The sequence below is a fragment of the Anabas testudineus genome, chromosome 14 (genome assembly GCF_900324465.2).
Source record: "Anabas testudineus chromosome 14, fAnaTes1.2, whole genome shotgun sequence".
In the NCBI taxonomy this organism is placed as follows: domain Eukaryota; kingdom Metazoa; phylum Chordata; class Actinopteri; order Anabantiformes; family Anabantidae; genus Anabas; species Anabas testudineus.
This window is the reverse complement of record NC_046623.1, coordinates 11,706,583-11,725,726: the sequence shown is the minus strand read 5'-3', so window position 1 is coordinate 11,725,726 and position 19,144 is coordinate 11,706,583. Positions and strand designations below refer to the sequence as shown.

Below are 19,144 nucleotides of genomic sequence, written 5' to 3'. Positions count from 1 at the left end.
GATGTTTTATGTTTTATTAAAGACACCTTTAATGAATTTCTTTACAGCAGTGAATTAAACACATTATTCTTCTATTTGCAGCTCTGCTCGAGTCTTCACTTGTAACTTTAATTGTAGTAAGTGGGAACTGAGAGGTAAGCAGAAGCCTTTACTGATAAGTCGGCGAGCCACAAAGCTGAACTGCAGGGACATTATGTAACAAGAAAGTTGATCATGATGGGTGAAAAGACTAGCATACCATGTCTGCTTCTTTAACCCTGCTCTACAGAGCAGTGCTCCCCCCTCTCCCCGTGTGTGTGCTAAAGTGAGCTGAAGCAGAGAAAAGGCACTCGCGCACAGCTACAAGGACCTGGCTGTTCTCTGCTTTGTTTACTCAGGTCAAATAATACAGACAACTGATATGCTTGCAGTCTTCCCTGCTGTCATCCATTTGCTGCAAACTGGAGTGGAGGAAGGGCGTCATCGCAGCCAAAGTCCAGCGATGAAGACACTGACAAAAGGGCAGGTGTGTGTACTACATGTGTTTTTCCAAGTAAAAGGTATTCAAATTTGATTTAAATATGTGAAACCCCACTGCTCACCATGAAAGTGTCGGACAGAATGAGCATCATGCAAATATCCTCATTCCTAATATGAGCAAAACAGAAGAAGTCCAGAAGGGCATTTACTGTAAGGGAGAAGTATATAACATTCAAAAGAAAGAAAATGCATATGCAGCCACAGCCTTAAATGGTCAGTATGACCAATGTGTATAAGTCATAAAGTGATTTACCTGACTTTATGACTCTTCCCTATTTGGTTTGCTGTTACACAACATCATGATAAGCCACCATTACATTTCCCAAAAGTGTAACTCTGCAGGAAATCAGCAGTTTCATCACATTCGTAACTGAAATAGTACATATTGATGTGAAGTCAGCTTCCTCTTACTAAGCCTTAAGACCAACTCTGCAACAGCTAACCTTAACCCTATGCTGAGGTTATGACGGCAATGCTGTAAAAACCTATGAGCATCAATTTCCCTGCATCTAGTGACACAGCAGAGACAGGATGTGCTACACTTTAAACTGTCTTGTGTAAAACTGTTTGCCCTTGAGTGGTAAATGTGCTCCGTAACAATTTCCCAGCAGTTTGTATTATATTCTTCTATACAGAGAGGAATTTTGGCTTTAGATGGAGAATCATCAAATGTATAATAAAATATGATTTTCTTTATTATCTATGTAGAAGATTATAATTTTCATGCTTGTGGCTCTGAGTGTATCGCAGCTTGGAAAGTTGTCTTTTCACTAATGGAGAACAAGTCCCTGTTACATTGATGTAGTACTGATGTAACAAACACTGTCAGTGAAAGCTGAGGCAACAACACTGCTGCTGTTTGTGCTTGGCAGGTTATTACAGGCACAAAAGGACATATTTCACTTCAAATTTGTTTTGTGCTTGTTTTCAGTCCATGTTGTTATAGTTCCCCCTTATGCATCTACAGTATGTTGTATATTATTTATTAGCCCACTAACTGCACTTTATTACTATAAATACCCTTTTATAAAAGACAACTGACCACTTCTAGATGACTTTAGAAACTCACTAAACTCATATTATATATCATGGCAGCATTCTGTTACATTTTGAACATTTAACATTGTCAAAAAGCCAAAATTCCTGATTGGATAATGTAATTTACAGGAAGCTGGAGGCCCTGAAGACCAGATCTGGCAGAGATGTTACCAGTTTATTGTTTAAAGAACACACCAGGAGCAAATGACAGTGAGCGGCAATCCGCACTGGTAGGTGAACACAGTAAAACGACACATGGGTAAAAAATGAAAACACAACAAGCTCAAAAAAGATTGTTTATTTTTTTTTTCCACACAAGAAGCTCCAAATGAAAACTCGTAGCATTTTCTTTGAAACAGAATCTGAATAAATGTCACCTTCCTCATGTTTTTAACACTGATAAAATACAGAGTTTCTGCTAATCACATCTGATCAGAAGAAATTCTGTTTGGTGCAAGGTGTAGTGAAAGAAAAGGAAAGAGAAACATTATCCTTAAGACAGAACAGAAATCTCCCCATCTGGACAGGATCTTTTAAAGTAAATAGTCCTCCCCATTTTCACATCAGTACAGCAGGCTTGCGGGGGTGGAACCTGCATTAAAGTGCAGACTGGAGGCAGGGGAGGGGCAGCTTCAAGACCTAAATGGACACCAGGGCTTGGAGGGAAATGTTCCTTCCCCTGCGTGAACCTTAGCTTATGTTTAGCACTATCATTATTGTGTTACATTGACAAAGTGGCTCAGTAATTTATTACTAGTGTAGACGCAAACATTTTACTCATTGCATTTATCATCAGGTCTTAACTCTGGGTTCACACTGTGAGCAACATGATCATCAAGTCAGTCACCGGGAAACACTGTCAACACAGAAAGGCTTGCTGGCTGATGTCAGATCTTCTATGTGGTTCATCTATGTCTTGGTGAACATCAGGTTCACATTAGCCAAACGATACGTGTTAAGTTTAGTTAGGTGTCATTTTCAACTTTGGACAGAGAAAGGGTGACTGTTTCCCCGCTTTCAGTCTTTACTTAAGCTTATTGCTCATTGTAATGTAAGCCTCTTGGCTGCAGCTCCATACTTAATTCACATGAGAGACATACATAGTCAATAAATCCATTTATCAAAATGTCAAACTGTAACTTTAAGCCAGCTCAGTTAATTTTCTTCAGACTCAAGAGTTCTCAAATCATTGGCAGACATTTAGATAGATTGGAGGTAAACTCTGATGTAAATATTGCAAATAGAAAAAATCTTTTTAAAACATCTTGTGTTGTATCCATTGATGACTCTGCAGTAATTTTTTATGTTATTATAGATATTTTGTCATTTCATTGTGGGCCTTATGTATCTATAAATAGCACCACATGTAATCAGTTTTTTTGTTTTCTGTTCAAATAAAGACAAAGTCAAAATCTGTAGGATGTGTTGGTTTCAAAAACTAAATTACAGTACAGGAAAAACAAGATTAGGAGTTTAAAGCCATACTGGTGCCTTTGTGTGGCTGTATTGCTCATTGTATTGTAAGATAAATAAATGTTGAGCCTAATGGAAATGTCATTAATTTGCAGATATTTGGTTTTAAATCAAAATATTGGACATAAAATCTTTGATCCGATAATGGTGCTAGATGAAAACTAGGGTGCTTGAGCAGGGACATGTAAATTTCTGTACCAAATTTTGTCTTAAACTGAAAAAAGCAAAAGAGTATTCGTGTATTGCCAAAGGCTTGCTTTAACCGATTTCAAATACTGAGTCAAATATCAAAATTGTGCAACTCTGACAATATTTATCCTACCTGCATCAATTGTGCTTGGTAGCAAAAGAATAATTATAATAATAATAATAAAAAACGTATATACTATATACAGTAGCTAAACTTTGCAGATTTTGTATGACCCACCGACCAGGTTGCTCATAGTGTGAATGTTTACATCAAGATTAATTTCAACAGACTAATTAGTCTCAATTTATCTTCTAAGTCTGAAGGGACTTCAACAGTCAGATCACTGCTGTATATTAAAATATGTTCAACAGCTAAAAAAAATAATAGGGTGAAAAAAAACTAAGAAAACACACCATATTTCTCAGCCAGGGGGTCTTTCATTGCTGGCTGCCTCCAAAATTGTCTCCTTCAATTGCACATGTATAGTACTTTGACAAAGGCATCAGTTTAGGCATTCAGACATCTTGGCACTGAGGAAAATGACCTGTGGAAAAACATTCGTCATCCTTCCATGAAAGGAATTATATAACTAATACAGTATGGTGCTCATCAGGGTCAGGGAGTGGGAAGAGGCAGCTGTAGAGAGGAAAGGAAACATTCAGTCTGGTAAACTAAAGCAACAACTACCAGAACAGGCAGTGGAGGACCTTGAGTGCCAAGGAAAGAGGAAGGGGTGAGGTAAAAGAAAATGACCAAGTGACAAAGACATCCCTAACACACCGTCACACTCCCCCCTGAACGCCACACTTTGTGGTTACATTGCTTCCTTTCAGAGCTGATCCACAGTAGTCCGCTAATAAGCTTTTGGCACTTTTTGGACATGATAAATGGTTGAATGAAGTGACTTTGGAAATGGTCGTTTTCATGGTTTCCTCTGGCTTCCTTCACTGTGCCGTGCTCTTGGTCCGCAGAGCTCCAATCACACTTTGGATGTTTTCTTCGGGAACCTGGAGAGGATACGAGGATATGTTTACTCCTGACAGCTGCAAATAATAATTATTTTTATAATTTATTAACCTGATCTATAAAACATCAGAATTTAAAGCACATTGCTGCACTGATGATATTTCACTTTCTTCTTTTTCATACATTTTCAGATATTTCTAAATTTCAGTTTTCGCTTTGTCATTACAGGATACTGAATGTAGATTAATGAGAAAAACCATTGTATCAGGCTGCAACATAACAAAACTGAAAAAAGTGAAGGGGCTCTGAAGACTTTCTGGATGCACCGTACAGAGTATTTCATCAAACTACGTTAGGAGGTTCTTATCTTACCAGAGCATGGTCAAACTTGAAGGTACTAATGTAGTAAGCTGGAATGTCAGCCGTCGCCAGGGGTTCTGATATCTGAGCCACGATACCACACTCATCTGCACAACAAGAAAACACGGATACTTGAACTTCCCCTGCTATATTTTATTTGCGGTATTGCAGACTGAGTTAGTAATCGAATTACACGTTATTTTGATGGTAACTACTAAAGATCAGCCTCATACACAAATGTGCAATACCATCTGTGGGGTTTTTCTCCTAAATACAAATGTGTAAACAAATGATTTCTACTTTTCTAATTTGGCTACTCAACAATCTTTTCACAAACATGAGATACGCTGCACTGAAGCACAGGATCCACACCTTTAAATAAAAGGTTCCAAAGCTGCCATTAAATGCTATTAACATAATGAATGTGATGTGTAACACAGTCTACCACAAAAGCTCAACTGAGTGTGTCAATAGTAACTTCATAAAGCATTGTCTCCTTTCAACAAAAACATTAAGCTTTCCAGATGAAATTGTGTGCAAATACTGTATTAGCTGGTCACTTGGAACAAACAGGCAGGATGGCAAACCAACACCAGCTGCACAGATTCAACACGCTGATGCTGAGCCTGACAGAAGTTTAATTTGCGGCTAATGAAGTATGGTCTGAAATACCTTTAAAGCAGGTTGGAAAGTTACAAACTGTGTATTGAACTTGAAAGGGCAAATTAAGACGTCATACCTACATTGTCATGTATTTGTAAATAATGATTTGTTAATAAACTTTGCTACTATATGACTTTGTACTAGCCCCTTAGAAAAATAGACAAAGGTTGCTCACCAAATCCTAAAGGTTGTCCCCCGATGCGAACCATTTTCCAAAGCTCACCAGAAGCACTGGTGAAGAGGACGTTGTTCGGAAACCTGGAAAAGAGCAAAGGAATCAACAAATTAAAGGTCTGTTTGTTTAACCTGTATAGAAATAACAGAGTTTAATGTTAAGACAGTACAATGCAATGTGTATGTGAATTTAAAATGTCCTACACTTATTCAAAGAAAACATCTTCAGAGAAACATCTAACATCTATACACTCGTAAATTCACGCAATGTAAACAAAATGGGAACAAGAAGAGATGCAGCACTTTCTGCGACTTGGGAGGGTTCACACATTGTGCTGTGGTGGTTACTGCCAACACCCATAAACAGCCTAAATTAGCTACTTCTGTTTTTGTTGTTTTGAAACATTTTTCCGTTTATTACAAAGTGAAATCATAAACAAACAGAGTTTGTAGCTACTATAAATTTTCACATGCTGCATTATAATTCAGAAGGCTTCCTACTCACATAAACTCCACCCAGTGTGTATTTTTACCTTTCAAGTCTATTTTACTGCATTTATACACAGTGATTGTGTGTTGGGCCCTGAGCACTTCCAAAACGCGGGTGACCCACACTTTGTATTGGTCCCAAATGCCTCCTACACACACGCAGGACCAAAGCTACTGCTGTGCGGAGCGTCCTGGATTACTGGTAAGACAAATCGGGATATCAACTTGTTCTGAGAAGCCTGAGTTGGCCGTGCTGAGGATGGCCCTGCTCCAGAGCAGGTTAGCTGTGAGTGTAAGTTACAATGACTGTTATGTATGTGGTGATGACAAACAACAGTCATCTAGCAAGCTAATGGCATAGTTTTGGTGAAAAATGATTCTGAAATGGCTCTTAGCGACTATGTTTTCTAGATCACCTTGTTAAATTACCAACAGTAGCCTTCTATTATTATCTGACATTCCCCATCGTGTTGATATGTCTGCGTCTGGCTGTCATGTTACCCCATAGGGATATAACTGACCTACATGCTGCACTGACAAAATATTAAGTTAAAAAAAACAAAAAATTGAAAACTGAATTTTGGTCCAGTTACTATTTTATCTCCATATGGCTTTAAGTCATTGCTGACCCATATAAGGGATACCTAATTTTTGGACATTGTATGATCAGATATGGTAATAGAGGAGCAACCAAATGGGATTTGCAGGTCCTCGTGTTTCTTTATGACCTTTCTGCTTAATTAGAGAGTCTACTGTGAAAAAGAGGGGGCACAGTGGAGAATAAATGAGTCAGACTGAAACCCACTGTGACTTAAGTACATTGTATATACCCAGCTGCTCTACTATTGCTTAGCAACACACTAATCGTTTCCTCACACAACAATCATAAATTTGTTTCCCCTGCATAACCATAATGTGTAGGCCATGACTGAAAGAAAACTACATGCTGAAAGGAAAGTGTGGTAAACAACACAGCAGAAATATAAATAAACTGGTGTGTCACAGGTGTTTTGCTCTAGTGAACCTTTGAGTCGTCTGTTCATCCATGACCAGAGAGATGTAGCCCTCAATCAGGGAGAAGGAGAAGAACCGAATGTGGCTGGAATCCTCACTGGATGCTCCAGGCTCTTTAGGTCTGTAGAGGAAAACACAACACACAGTGTGGTTGGACTAGTGATGCAGAAACTACATTTTTCACACCTGGTGTTTGACCCCACTTACAGTCATGTACAGTTAAATTCGCACTTTTTCATTTTTATCCTTGGAGCAACCAAGAGCTGGGTACCAAACCACCTGAGAGTTTTTGTTTGTTATGGAAATGAGTCATGTAGCAACAGTGTGAAGGGACATTTTGTAAATTTACAACCTTACCGCTTTGAGTTTGTCATGACATGTATAGTTTTATATTTTACAGCAGAAGATAAAAGAATGTGAACTCTATTTTAAACATGCAAGAGCCTAAAATAGCCTACTGTGCCGACCTTCTGGGCAGTGATTGCAATAGGCCTGGCTGGGGCGATCAATAAATACATTCTCAAACAATCACATCACTGTTGTCAAAGCACAGTGATCCAAGACAGCAACACCTCAACAAATGGAAAAACATTTCATACAGAACGCTGTAGCAGTGAGTCCTAAAGGCAGAAATAAGTTATAATTCTTTGCAGTTCCAGTTGCCTTGTCTCAGTGTCAATGGGGTTTTTGGTCAGATGTCTGAAATAAGGTCTGTGTTGAACACAAAAACTTGGACATTTTATTCTCTGAAACAAAGTTGGTTTGTTAGGATTGCACATGGCAGTTGCAAACAAATGAGTACCAATGGAAGAGATTCACATACTCGTTACTCTGTCTGTACAGCCTCACTGTATTAATACTCATCCACTTGCAAAGTATTCTAATCTTGATTCAAGTTTCAATCACTAGCTATATCAGGTCAGACTAAGATGAAAGGCTTTATTAGAAGAGCTAAACCTGTCAAATCAAATTACATGTTGGAAGCTTAGTGGTGGTGACGGTGAAGCCATGCGACCATGGTGTAGTTAGTGGGGTGTGTGTGGTGCATTAACGTTTGAAATGTGGCATATGTGGTTAGGAATCATAAAAATATATAAAAACTACTCTAATTTGTAAAGTTTATCTTGCATTAATGCCTAGCCTATAGAAATGCTCCAGAGGCTTTTTGTTGAGATTGATGCTAAGGGTTGGACTACAGCACTCTTTTATTGTCTAGATAGTGCAAAGCGGCACAATATATACACACAGCTCTTCAAACCTGCAGCCAGAGACCAATGGTGTGGATTTTTATTTTACTCATTTAACAGTAATAAAAATGTACGTTAAAAATAGCTTTGCAGTTTGGATCAATGCGATCTCTAGAGTCTGACTGCTGACAAAGCTAAAAAGCACTTTACTTTATTAAATGTAATTAGATGAACTGCTACACAACTGAAAAAGCCAATTAGATCCCTTGAGTGGTATTTGAGAAATATAGTATAATAAACCATTTAAAAAAAACATATGAACAAATCCATATAGATGGATGCCTTTAGTTATTGTTTCTCTGTGGTTGTCCCTTAGTTCAAATAGATATTGAAGGTACAATCTAATTTAATTAATGCATCCACAAAATAGTAACCATATTTAAAATAAGATTAATACAAAGAATACAAATTCTTACCCTCCAGAGTAAAACATGACATCCATGAGCAGTGTGGCTACAGAGGGCAATGTGTCTGGGTCCAGGCTGGTCACACAGAACAAGTTGCTGGGACTAGATAAGGGGTGAATGATGGGACGGGGTACTGAAAAACAAGAATGATGAAATACACAAGGACTTAGAGGAAGTAGTGTACCAAAAAACATCTTAATTAAATGTCTGTGACAATAATGAGCATTCCATCACACCTTGTTTTTCTAAGAACTTCTTGCATGTTTGCTTAACAGTTGAGATGGTAAAAGGCATGCATGTGCATATATGTGTGTACTACATATTTGTTTTGTATATTTTATACAATATTATAAATTGTACTGTATGTAGTAAAATCTCAGCAGCTCAGTTGTGTTGTGCAGTGAGTTTTCATATACATGTTCACAATTATTATATGCTTGTGTTTATATATGTACTTACAGCACATAACTGTGTGTTGTCACCTACCGAGTTTTGGCTTTACAAATCCATTGGTGACTCCCAGATCGTGAGCAGCTACAGTTTCTCCATTGACCACCCGAAGCAACGTGAATTCGGAAGACAGTGTGTGCATGACCATTGGCAAGTCTCTCTCTCGAACCTAAAGAATGAGGTGAATTGAGAAAACATTGACAGTGCACAGAAGAGGAAATACATACATACAATATAGCAAACTTAAAGTATCAGGAAAAGTAGGGGAATTCTTTTAGTCGACACAGCGTGAAAATGTTGTCTAAGTGGAGAAAATAATCTCATCACCACAAGAATTAACACAGTTTAACACCTGCACCAGTATGATGTTGCATTAGGGCAGGTACATCTATATTTGTATAGGACTTTTAAACGACATTTAACAAAATAAACCTTGGTGAAATAAAATATATGCAGAGCAAGACAAACAAATGCATTTCAGTGCAGTAATAAACTGTGGCAAGCTGAATGCAGAAAATAAAAGTATTTTTGAAAAAAGCTGATCTCATCAGAAAATATCAACACTTCAATGCCATTACAGTGTGCTTCTACTCAATGATTTTTGTATCACCTGGCATAGAAGAATAGTACTGTATGCTTGTAACATTAATAAAATTAGTTTTGGACATGTCTTGGAGCAAAGTGACAGCAGTTGAAAGGAGGAATGCACTGATTGTTACTGACTGTCTAGTTCTTCCAATGGGACTAATTCAAAATTAAATTTATAATTTAATGGATTTGCACTCTTTAAATATAGTCTTCAAAGTGAGTGAGTGTCATTTCCTTTAGTGAGCAGTTGATGCAACAACATAGTCAAAGATTGTATTACTTTATTTAGCTGTCAGTACCTAATAATTACATATAGTATAAGGGAGTGGTGTAAATTGACAGACTAAAGATAATATCAAACTTAAATCAATATATGAAGCCTTTATGCATCTTCTCAACCGTCTCTGATACAGAGATGATCTCTAGAGCAATAACTTTAATTGAATTCCTGTGTGTGTGTCAAAGGTAAAGGTCCTTGTGAGAAGCTGGTATGTAGCTGCTCTAAGCTGCTTAGCTCAGTGAGGATACTTATGATTCTGTCTAAATGAGTGCATTCAACATTTGGTCAGGCTTTACCAATTTATGTAACACAAAAGACCCTACCATTGGAAGAAAAAACAGATCTTAAGCTGGCCTGTCTTTTGGCCTGCTCAGAGGTTTCTGTAATACAATCCGACACGGTGTGAGACGAGGACAGTGAGAAAAGATGGGTGTGGGTAACAGGGTAAACGCAGCAGATTTGTGCCTCTTTTTATCTGATGCACTTTTAATTAGGATTGTGGGCAGGAGTAGCCGGTATGGAGACAGGAAACGGGCCTGAGTATGATACCTGGAATGCCGGAGGAGGCTGAGCTACTGAGCCCCTTTACGTAACAGATTATCAACATCGACACTGTTTTTTTTCCTTTCATTTTCATAAACATGCCAGAGTTGTTCAGCAGACCTTGTTTTTCCACTAAAGCAAGGCAATAAAAAAGACTCCCTGTGGCCAGAAAGGCTTCAGTATAAAAGAGGATTTCTTCGAAAATCAAAGGAAGTGGGCCTGTAGAAGGTACACTATATCCAAGGTTATTGCTTTTTCATGTCTGGTATCGAGACCATTGCCAGTGGTTGCATAATGGACAAATAATGCAACTTTTAAAGCATGCTGTGAACCTGAACAATTGTGGGCTCCGAAGCATATTGGATTAGTTTTCTAACTGCTTCCAATGCCCAAGTGTTAAATAGCTTGTAAAGTGACACAAACAACAACATATTTAGTCGTCTTTGACACCAGCTTTAACCCTGTTTGTATTGCATTAGACATTGTATTGCACTGTTTGCTGATGTGCTTGGTTATTATTGGTCTTTGACAGAGATGCAGTGAATTACTCCCTAAAGAATTGACTATACTGTTAAGGTTTTCATTAAATACAACCCCATTTCTGATCGATTTTCATTAGAGATGTTTAGAGCACTGTAATCAGCATGTAAGGATTGACATAAGGGTCGATCCAGGAATATTTTAATATCCCCTCCTGTGTGTGATTTATATTGCCTTCACACATGCAAGAGGAAAACATGTATGCAAGCCAGCATTATGTTTGTACTCTTAGGATACTGTAATCAATCTTACCATTTCCTTTTACACTGAAGTATCAGAGCTGTTTAAAGTAGTCATTAGTGCTAAAGCAAACTTAACGTACAGGTTTAGAGCCAACTCACGAACAAAATGCCTCTACAATGACAAAACAGTGGTCACATTTGCCTTTTTCTAACAGCAATTCAGTATTAAATATTGCAGTGAGCAATGGGATAAGAAGCAGGAGCCAGAGTGAGATACTAGATGAAGTGTTGCAGGTGACAGGCTGCACAACTGCAATTCCCCAAGAAGGTAATGACCCGTAGCTTTTAGTGGGCCATGATACTGTGTCGAAAGCTATTCACAATATGTTCGAATCAAATGGCCAGTTAATGACTAACTTTTTTTTATTTAAATGGAAGTTTGTTAGACCAGTTGCACCAGTTATTCCTGCTGTTGCATACATTCAAACTTTGCCTAGTTAAATCTATGAAGAGTCATGTTAATTGTTGACCAAGTTGAATTTTAAATGGCTAAATTAAACTACACCACTCAAACATTTTCTTTCATGGAAATAACTTAAATATTTACAAAGCTATACCTGTTCAGAGTGCAACGTGTAAAAGAAGTACTATGCAGGAAAATGTATGTCAAATTATGAAACATTATGCTAATATTGTTTGAATATTTATGTATAAATATTTGTGTCTTATTATAAACTACATCACTTATTCTAAAGTTTCAGTCCTGTCATATTATCAGAACTCACCAGAATAAAGTCCGTCTGATACGTTGACAGCATAAAAACAGAAATGTTGTGGTCGGCCAGTGGTGCAATGACGGATTTAGCGATTTTGGTGACTCCGATGGGTTGTGAATTGGAGGCGTTGCCACCCCCTGACACCACGTTAAGAGCCAACCATGTTGCATCAGCAACACTGATGTGCTCTGACTGGGGAAGCTCTGGAAATGGATAAAAAGACAAAGAATTGAAGTTTATAGCAATTCTGCCATAAAAAGTTGTGATGTTAAGAGACAATATTTGGCTTTACACCAGGTTAAGCATTGTTAAGGGACTTATTTCTTTCATGTATAAATTTAACTAAAGGTTAACTGTTTGTGCTAGTTGTTCTCAAGACCTATTGCCTACTTTTCCTTGTTGTGCAACAAACACATTCTAATTTAAGATCAAACAAAGGATATGATTCAATAGTTCAGATTTATTTGATGCTATATACACCTCCACACGTTCAACAACACAGAAGATAGCACCTTTTGTAATAGATCACCCAAATTTTGAGTGACCTGTGCAATAGATTTTCATGATTTCAATGATTCAAAAGAGGGGAAATCCTTCTATGGTCAGTACAATTTGAAATGTCTTGACAAAGAAAGAAACCACAGGTGTACTGAACAACACACGTGATAACAACAACAGATGATGACAAACATTGTAAGAGTTGGTGAGATAAACCCAAAGACAACCTCCACAGAGCAGAGGTGAAGGTATCATGATCTACCTTATGAAGAAGATTTCATCATCAGACATACAAAGGCTATACCACAAGATGCAAATCACTCATTAGCAAAAATGTTCAGAAAGCCACTTTGGTATTTGCATAAACATACAGAGATGACCCATAAATGTTTTATGGGCCAATGAGACCAAGATTAATGTCCACCAATATAATGAAAAGGCCATAGTGTGGGAGAAGAAAGGATGTGCTCATGATCCAAACCATACAGGCTCATCTGTGACGCAAGATGAAGGTAATCTTTACTAATGACTAACGTCACTAATCTTTATTGATTATATAACTCATGATCGTAGCAGCAGCAGGAATTCAGAGGTGTACAAAAACATTTTATCTGCAAATTTACAGAGAAATGCATCAAAACTAGGGGATGAGCTCAGCATGCAACAAAACAATTATCCAAAACACGCCACTCATAATGGGACTTCAGAGTGGAAGGATTTTGACTGGTCAAGCCAATCATCAGACCTTAGCCCATCTGAATATGTACTTCACCTTTTGAAAGGGGACTTAAATACAGAAATCCCCCAAAGCAAACAATAACTGAAGAAGGCTGCAAACAAGGGATCTGAAACCCACGATTGATTCATTTTAAATTGACTTTAACTATAAGATTCAATGCTTTAACTCACTCACATTCAGACAATCTTTTAACCTCAAAGCCAAATGTCTTCGGTGTAGATTAAAAATAAAACATCTTCCTTGTTGTTACATTACTTTGACAGGAGACTGAACCTTACAGTCAGGAGGTCTCATCATTTGTGTCTTTAAATAACAAATTATCTCAGAGACACAACAACTATACGCACTTCATAACAAGGACGGAGACAAAATAATAAACAAGTTATGCTTTCATACAATCATAATACCTATTACAGCTGCAACCATTAGTCAATTAGCTGAGTAAAAGAAAATTATACAGCACAACTTTTGTCAATGTCACTTTTGTTTTTATTGATTTTTCAAGTGAGCCTGTGAGAAATGGCCACTGGAGTCTTTATAATAAATAATTAAATTAACAGAACATCACTTCTTTGGAAGATTATTCAAAAATGTAGTTGCAAATTGTTTTTTAATATCAACACCTTTCATTTAGAATTATTGGCCACTTAAATCTAGCCCAGTCAGCAACCTAAAACTAATATTTACATTGAGATTTTAATAGCTTTATTATCCCATCAAGAAGCACATGGATGTACTGTATACAATTCACGTTAAGGCCGATAAAACATTTTTGGAAGTTTTCAAAAATGAGTCAGACCTTGCTTGCCTGCATAGCTTAGTTCAAAGAAAACAGAGACTAGCAAACTCGGAGGCAGTCAGCAGCCGACATTACCTGAGCCAGTTATACAACAAATAGGCAGTAGTCTCCAGGGTAACCAAGGAGGGTCACCCTGGAAGAGGGTGTGTAATGACATGGATTTACTCACTCAACCAACCACAAAACACAGCGAGCGGCCGCCTGGCCTCGCATCCATAATGACAAAGTGTGCTCAAACATTAGCAGCCGAAGCTACGTGATACTGGAGGGAATCAGAGATTACACAATGTGATCTTTTCCTGCTGCCCCCGATCTATGGTTGCCACAGAGACTTTAAAGATCTACAATGTGAAGAGGCCCACCTTTAAAGCCCTCCTCATCGACGATAATGGTGTAGTCCTCCGGAGTCTCTGTCAAACTGAAAAACTTGCATCTGAAAGGGAGAACGAAAAAGAGAGGAGAGCTAAAATAGCAGATACCATACGTAAATACATAATGAAAGTGTCTCTATTCAGACAGGCTCCATGCTGGATGAAGCTTGATTACATAAGCTACACAAAATACATAACGTCTTACGTCAGGCTGACATTTGCTAAAGCATATATAACACACACACATCAAACATTGAAAACTCTGTTTGGGGAATTAACAAGACAGTTTCATGTAATAAGCTGTATCAGTGAAAAATGATGGGACAAACACAACACTGCAAAGATGCCTGCAAATGTCTTCTTCATCATTTTATTATTCAATATGAGGCTCATAACCAAGTCATCAGAAAAAGCACAGAGGTGCTCTGCTGCCTATGAAGAGAATCTCAACAATTGAGAGCATGTTGTTAGATATACAAATACAAAGCTACCGCCCAAAAATGGGACCTGACATTTAGATCAATACAGTGTTAACAATAACAGTATTTTTAGTTGCGTAGCTGTGTAGCTCTAGGGATAACTAGAACTATTGTTGTACAGTACTGTCAGTCACTCGACAACATTGTACTACACTTAAATATTTCAACTATGTGATGCATTGCTGTGAAATTTTTTAAAGACACTGATGATTCCCAGAGTATGAAGTTGACTTACTTTCCCTGTACGGTCAGCATAAGGTTGACATTTATGTGTTTTTGTGTCGGATGGATTGTATTGGTGTGAAACTCGATGACGAGATCTACATTCCCAAGATGACGACTTTGGTGAAGTCATCTGAAAAGCGTGGGTTCTTTTGTCACGGTCTTAAAAACAAATCTGTATCTTTCCATGCAAGGATTCAAAACATATTGTTCAGGTTTCAGCAACGAAACAGAGGTTTCATGATGTCAAAAGTATTGAATAACTTCAGACACAAATGCTTTTGTATCCTCCTTTAATCTTATCAAATAGCCATTTTGTTACCCTTTCTACCAGCCTTTTTCTAAAATAATGTATCTTTTAAAACTATTTTCTCTCCGACATCCAGCTATCGATGTTCAATTCACCAACCAACGTTCTACAACGTTGAAAGATATTGTTAAAAATCGGCTTTTAATCTCATCCAGCAGACTTTCTTAAGCACAAAGGAAAGCAGCCCACTGGAAAAAACACCATTCACAACACTCCTGTGATAATCACATTCTTTACAGGCCAGCAACTGAATGCTCGCACTTCACAGTCGGATGAAAGGTGTGAAGAACGACAGGGAAATAACAGAAAGACTCAACAATGCTCTCTATGGGAACAGCAGAATTTCCTCTCAGAATTAAATGAGCTGTCAAGTGTCACTTTTTTGACTTGCAGTGTGGTTTTGTAGATACATTATGGTGACGATAATAGAGAAGCTTTTGTCTTTTGTCTGGGTTGATAAAACTCCTTTAATCATGATATTGTCAATAGGAGCACAATTTAATGACTTGCATTATTCTCAGATAGCGTTTTATCTAGATCAACAACAAAGAAGCTAATCAATGCAGACATTCAGTGTCGTTCTCTTCATCAAGGAGGAGATCACCCAACACAACAAGACTGATTTACTCACATTCTGTACGCATGCAAGAAATTTCACAGGGCATCTTTAAATGATGTTATATGGTAAAGTGCTGCCACCCCATCAACCCCAGTGCTGGTCAGCAATATGTCAACACCCAGATCCACCCAGAAAAAAAAAACACAACTGTTTCCACTGTGCTTCATCCCACCAAAGAAAACAAGCTGAGTGCATAATCACACCCACAGACAAGACACAAATAGTACATGTAACAACCATACGTACAGGAGATATGGATGCAGGTTGATTTCCTTTTTAGAAAAAGAATAAATCACTCATAACCTGAGTTAAGTTAAAATGTGCCAGTTCTGGTGGGCTAACAGACAATACAAACAGTTTTCTGACTGTCACTATCAAAGGTGCAGTAACATGCAATGACAAACAAGTTCTGTCTCCTATTCCACACTTTGTCAAACCACTCAATTGGGAATTGCCTCAAAAATATTTTTACAGAGATAATCCACTATTTCACACACAAAAAAGTGTTTTGGTGATGTGGGACTGATGGTGGTGACGGAGGACATTCCCAGGTTTAAGACTTCATGTCCACAGTTGTATGATTGCAGAGTTGGATATGTGAGAATTTAAATACTGAGACAATATTGCACTATGTTAATTAAATTCTGGTTTTATTGCATTGAATTATGGACTTTGGCTGACATTCACGTGTGACTGGCTTCCAGGCACTCTGGTATTATCAAGTTGAATATATCAGACCTTTCAGAGAGTTTGTGATTCTCAGTGAGTACGATGTTAGAAACAAGTTGATATTTACTGCAAAGTGCATCATCTTAAAAATGTGCTTAACAACTGTGGAACGTGCTTTAATGTTCACAATGTGTGCATGGAAGAATAAAAAAAAGGTACTACTTAAGAGAAATCCAGTTTTTATTTTCTGCTGGAAGCAGATTATGACAATGCAAAAAGATGTTACAGGCTGATGTAACATCGTGAAGCTCCACAGCTTCACTGGACCTGTGCAGTGGCAGCTGGCCTTTTCTCAACCAGTAAAACAAATCAGTTCACAAATGGGTGTGATTAATTGGTGAACACAGTTTGTCCTGTTAATACATGAAATAGATAACACCGATTAACTTATTTAAATTGACAGACAACTGACCTCTACTGAAACTTTTGCTAATGCAAAAAAAATTCCCATCGTTCTCTGGTTTCAGTTTCTCCAACGTGAGGTTTTGCAGCTTCCCTGTTTTATGTCACTTTAAAACTCTTTGGGGTTTTGACAAGAACATTTGAAGACATCATCGTACGAGAGTGTGACTTGTTGTTTTCTGATGATCAGAAATCATTAGCAGGTTAATCAATAATGAAAAGGACTTGATCAGTTGAATCCAATGGGTCATTTTAATCACATCAGGTAATGAGTAATCTGAGGGGACTGTGTTTTATCAGCAGCCGACTGCTGACTGACTTTCCCCTTTTGTAAAACTGCCAAGGTAGACACACTAAAGTGAACTACTTAGCTTAGGCTAATAATAATAGACTGTGGTGGCAATAAAAACTGCACAAGCCAGCAATGAACAAGTGTAAAGGCCTGTGGCCACTGTCAGGGTTATTTAAATGAAAGTTTCCTCAGGCTCAATGGCTCATTGTATTGGACAGTGTCCAAAGTGTGCACGGTAAAAGTCAGCTGCTTGTTCAAGTCTGGATTAAAAACATGTAATAATGATCCTGATAGAGGGGAAAACAGGCTGCACACGCACACAAACACACACACACAAGCTGGCGTCGACCCAGCTACAGATGGCACAAACCTACAAAATGACACTAGTGAACAAGGATAGGCCTGCAAACTGGTGACAGGAGACCAAACTCACAGTGGACTGCTGTCATAATAACACAGAAAGCTGCATTTTAAAAAGCATTTGCACCACTACAGGAACTAGTCAGAGCCCAAACATACCTTATTTAAACACCACCATAAGTACGCACAGCCCCCGGCACTAGTTTGCAGCAATGTTACCAGCAGCAGTGTCGGTGCAGTAAACACGGACAGCACATAAATGAGTATTTTCACGTCTGGGAAGTTACGTACCTTGTTTTAGAGGCCAAGAAGGCGAGTTTTATTAATCCGTGAGTGCAAATCTGGATCCCCTCTTTCTCTATACTCGCCACTTTCAAGCTGTGCTCTAAAATGTGAAGCTCCATTTTTTACGTCTTCTCATTTGAGGAACGACTAAAATGGGAAACCTAAATACTTTCAAAGAAGATGCATAAATAAATAAATACACACACACACACACACACGGCAGGCTAAGGCGTTTTAAACAGAGAAAGAAAGAGGGAGGCAGGGTGGAATAAAGAAAGCAAAGAGGTAAAAACGGACCAGCTGTCAAACTGGCAACACAGCCCCTCTCACTTCCGGGCCGAGCTTTTCAGAGTAAAGGTCTTTAGGAAAGGGCAGCGCTTTTAAGACAGAGAGTCGCTGATCCGATGTTATTCAGATTATTGTTATTTGCTTTCTGGCAAAGAGGTGCACCTGAAGATTGTCTGGCGTACGATGGGCTGCATTCATATAGCCCAGCAAAATGGGAAGTAAAACAGCTGGCTAAACAACAAAAACTGCTTACCAGCACCAATGGATGGAGCACTACAATGCTCTGGTGCGGGGGCCCAGGGGCCCAAGAGGTCAGTGGGGCCCTGGGCCTTCATGAAGTGAGCGTCAATATTGTTAAAGAGAACTTTGGGGAAAATCATTAGAAGGAAGTGAAGTCGTTTCCCCTGGGAGTTGACAGCGCCTGAAGGTCAGACCCCAGGTGAGGGCCTCGCCGATTGCCCGAGGTAAGCACATTTTGAAATGAATAGATTTAAAATGTCATTGAAGGACTACATGTGGGGCTGACCAGGTGGGATAGCTATTCAGTTCCCCTTAGTGGCTTATTAGCAGTGCCTCTAACTGAGGGTGCTGCATGGAACAGTGTAATTAAACGTCTAGATTTGTGTGTAATAAACTATGCAATGTTTGTAGAATATTTAATAAAGATGGTGTTTTGTATGCTGTGTACACTTTTGTGATCACATTTATTACAATATTCTTGTTTGACAATTCACAGATCCTAGTGAAACGGTGAGAGAGATGAAAAACAATCTCTAAGAGACACAAGAGCAGACAAACTAGAAATAAACATGCCTTATCTTAGCACATAGTAGAGCATTTTCTTTTTAGTAA

The 19,144-nt window shown here is 38.3% G+C and overlaps 1 protein-coding gene across 1 annotated transcript; it reads right to left on the bottom strand.

Annotated features, from left to right (window-relative positions):
* Positions 1 to 1,840: 1,840 nt before the first annotated feature.
* castor2 (cytosolic arginine sensor for mTORC1 subunit 2) lies at positions 1,841 to 18,318 on the bottom strand. Its single transcript, XM_026372670.2, has 9 exons — positions 18,011 to 18,318; positions 14,298 to 14,368; positions 11,909 to 12,102; positions 9,027 to 9,159; positions 8,550 to 8,673; positions 6,897 to 7,007; positions 5,385 to 5,467; positions 4,559 to 4,653; positions 1,841 to 4,227 (listed from the first exon to the last, which is right to left on the bottom strand). Exons 1-9 carry the CDS (start codon positions 18,121 to 18,123, stop codon positions 4,165 to 4,167), a joined length of 987 nt encoding a protein of 328 aa, XP_026228455.1. The 5' UTR covers positions 18,124 to 18,318; the 3' UTR covers positions 1,841 to 4,164.
* Between the last annotated feature and the right edge of the window lie 826 nt (positions 18,319 to 19,144).

What these genes read in the sequence shown, in the direction of transcription:
- castor2 (XM_026372670.2), bottom strand. Translation starts at nt 18,123, where the DNA reads ATGGAGCTTCACATTTTAGAGCACAGCTTGAAAGTGGCGAGTATAGAG. An exon ending in ATCAGACGGACTTTATTCTG is followed by an intron (nt 9,160 to 11,908) that starts GTGAGTTCTGAT and finishes CTCATTCTTTAG; the next exon opens with GTTCGAGAGAGAGACTTGCC. An exon ending in ATTTGTAAAGCCAAAACTCG is followed by an intron (nt 8,674 to 9,026) that starts GTAGGTGACAAC and finishes CTTGTTTTTCAG; the next exon opens with TACCCCGTCCCATCATTCAC.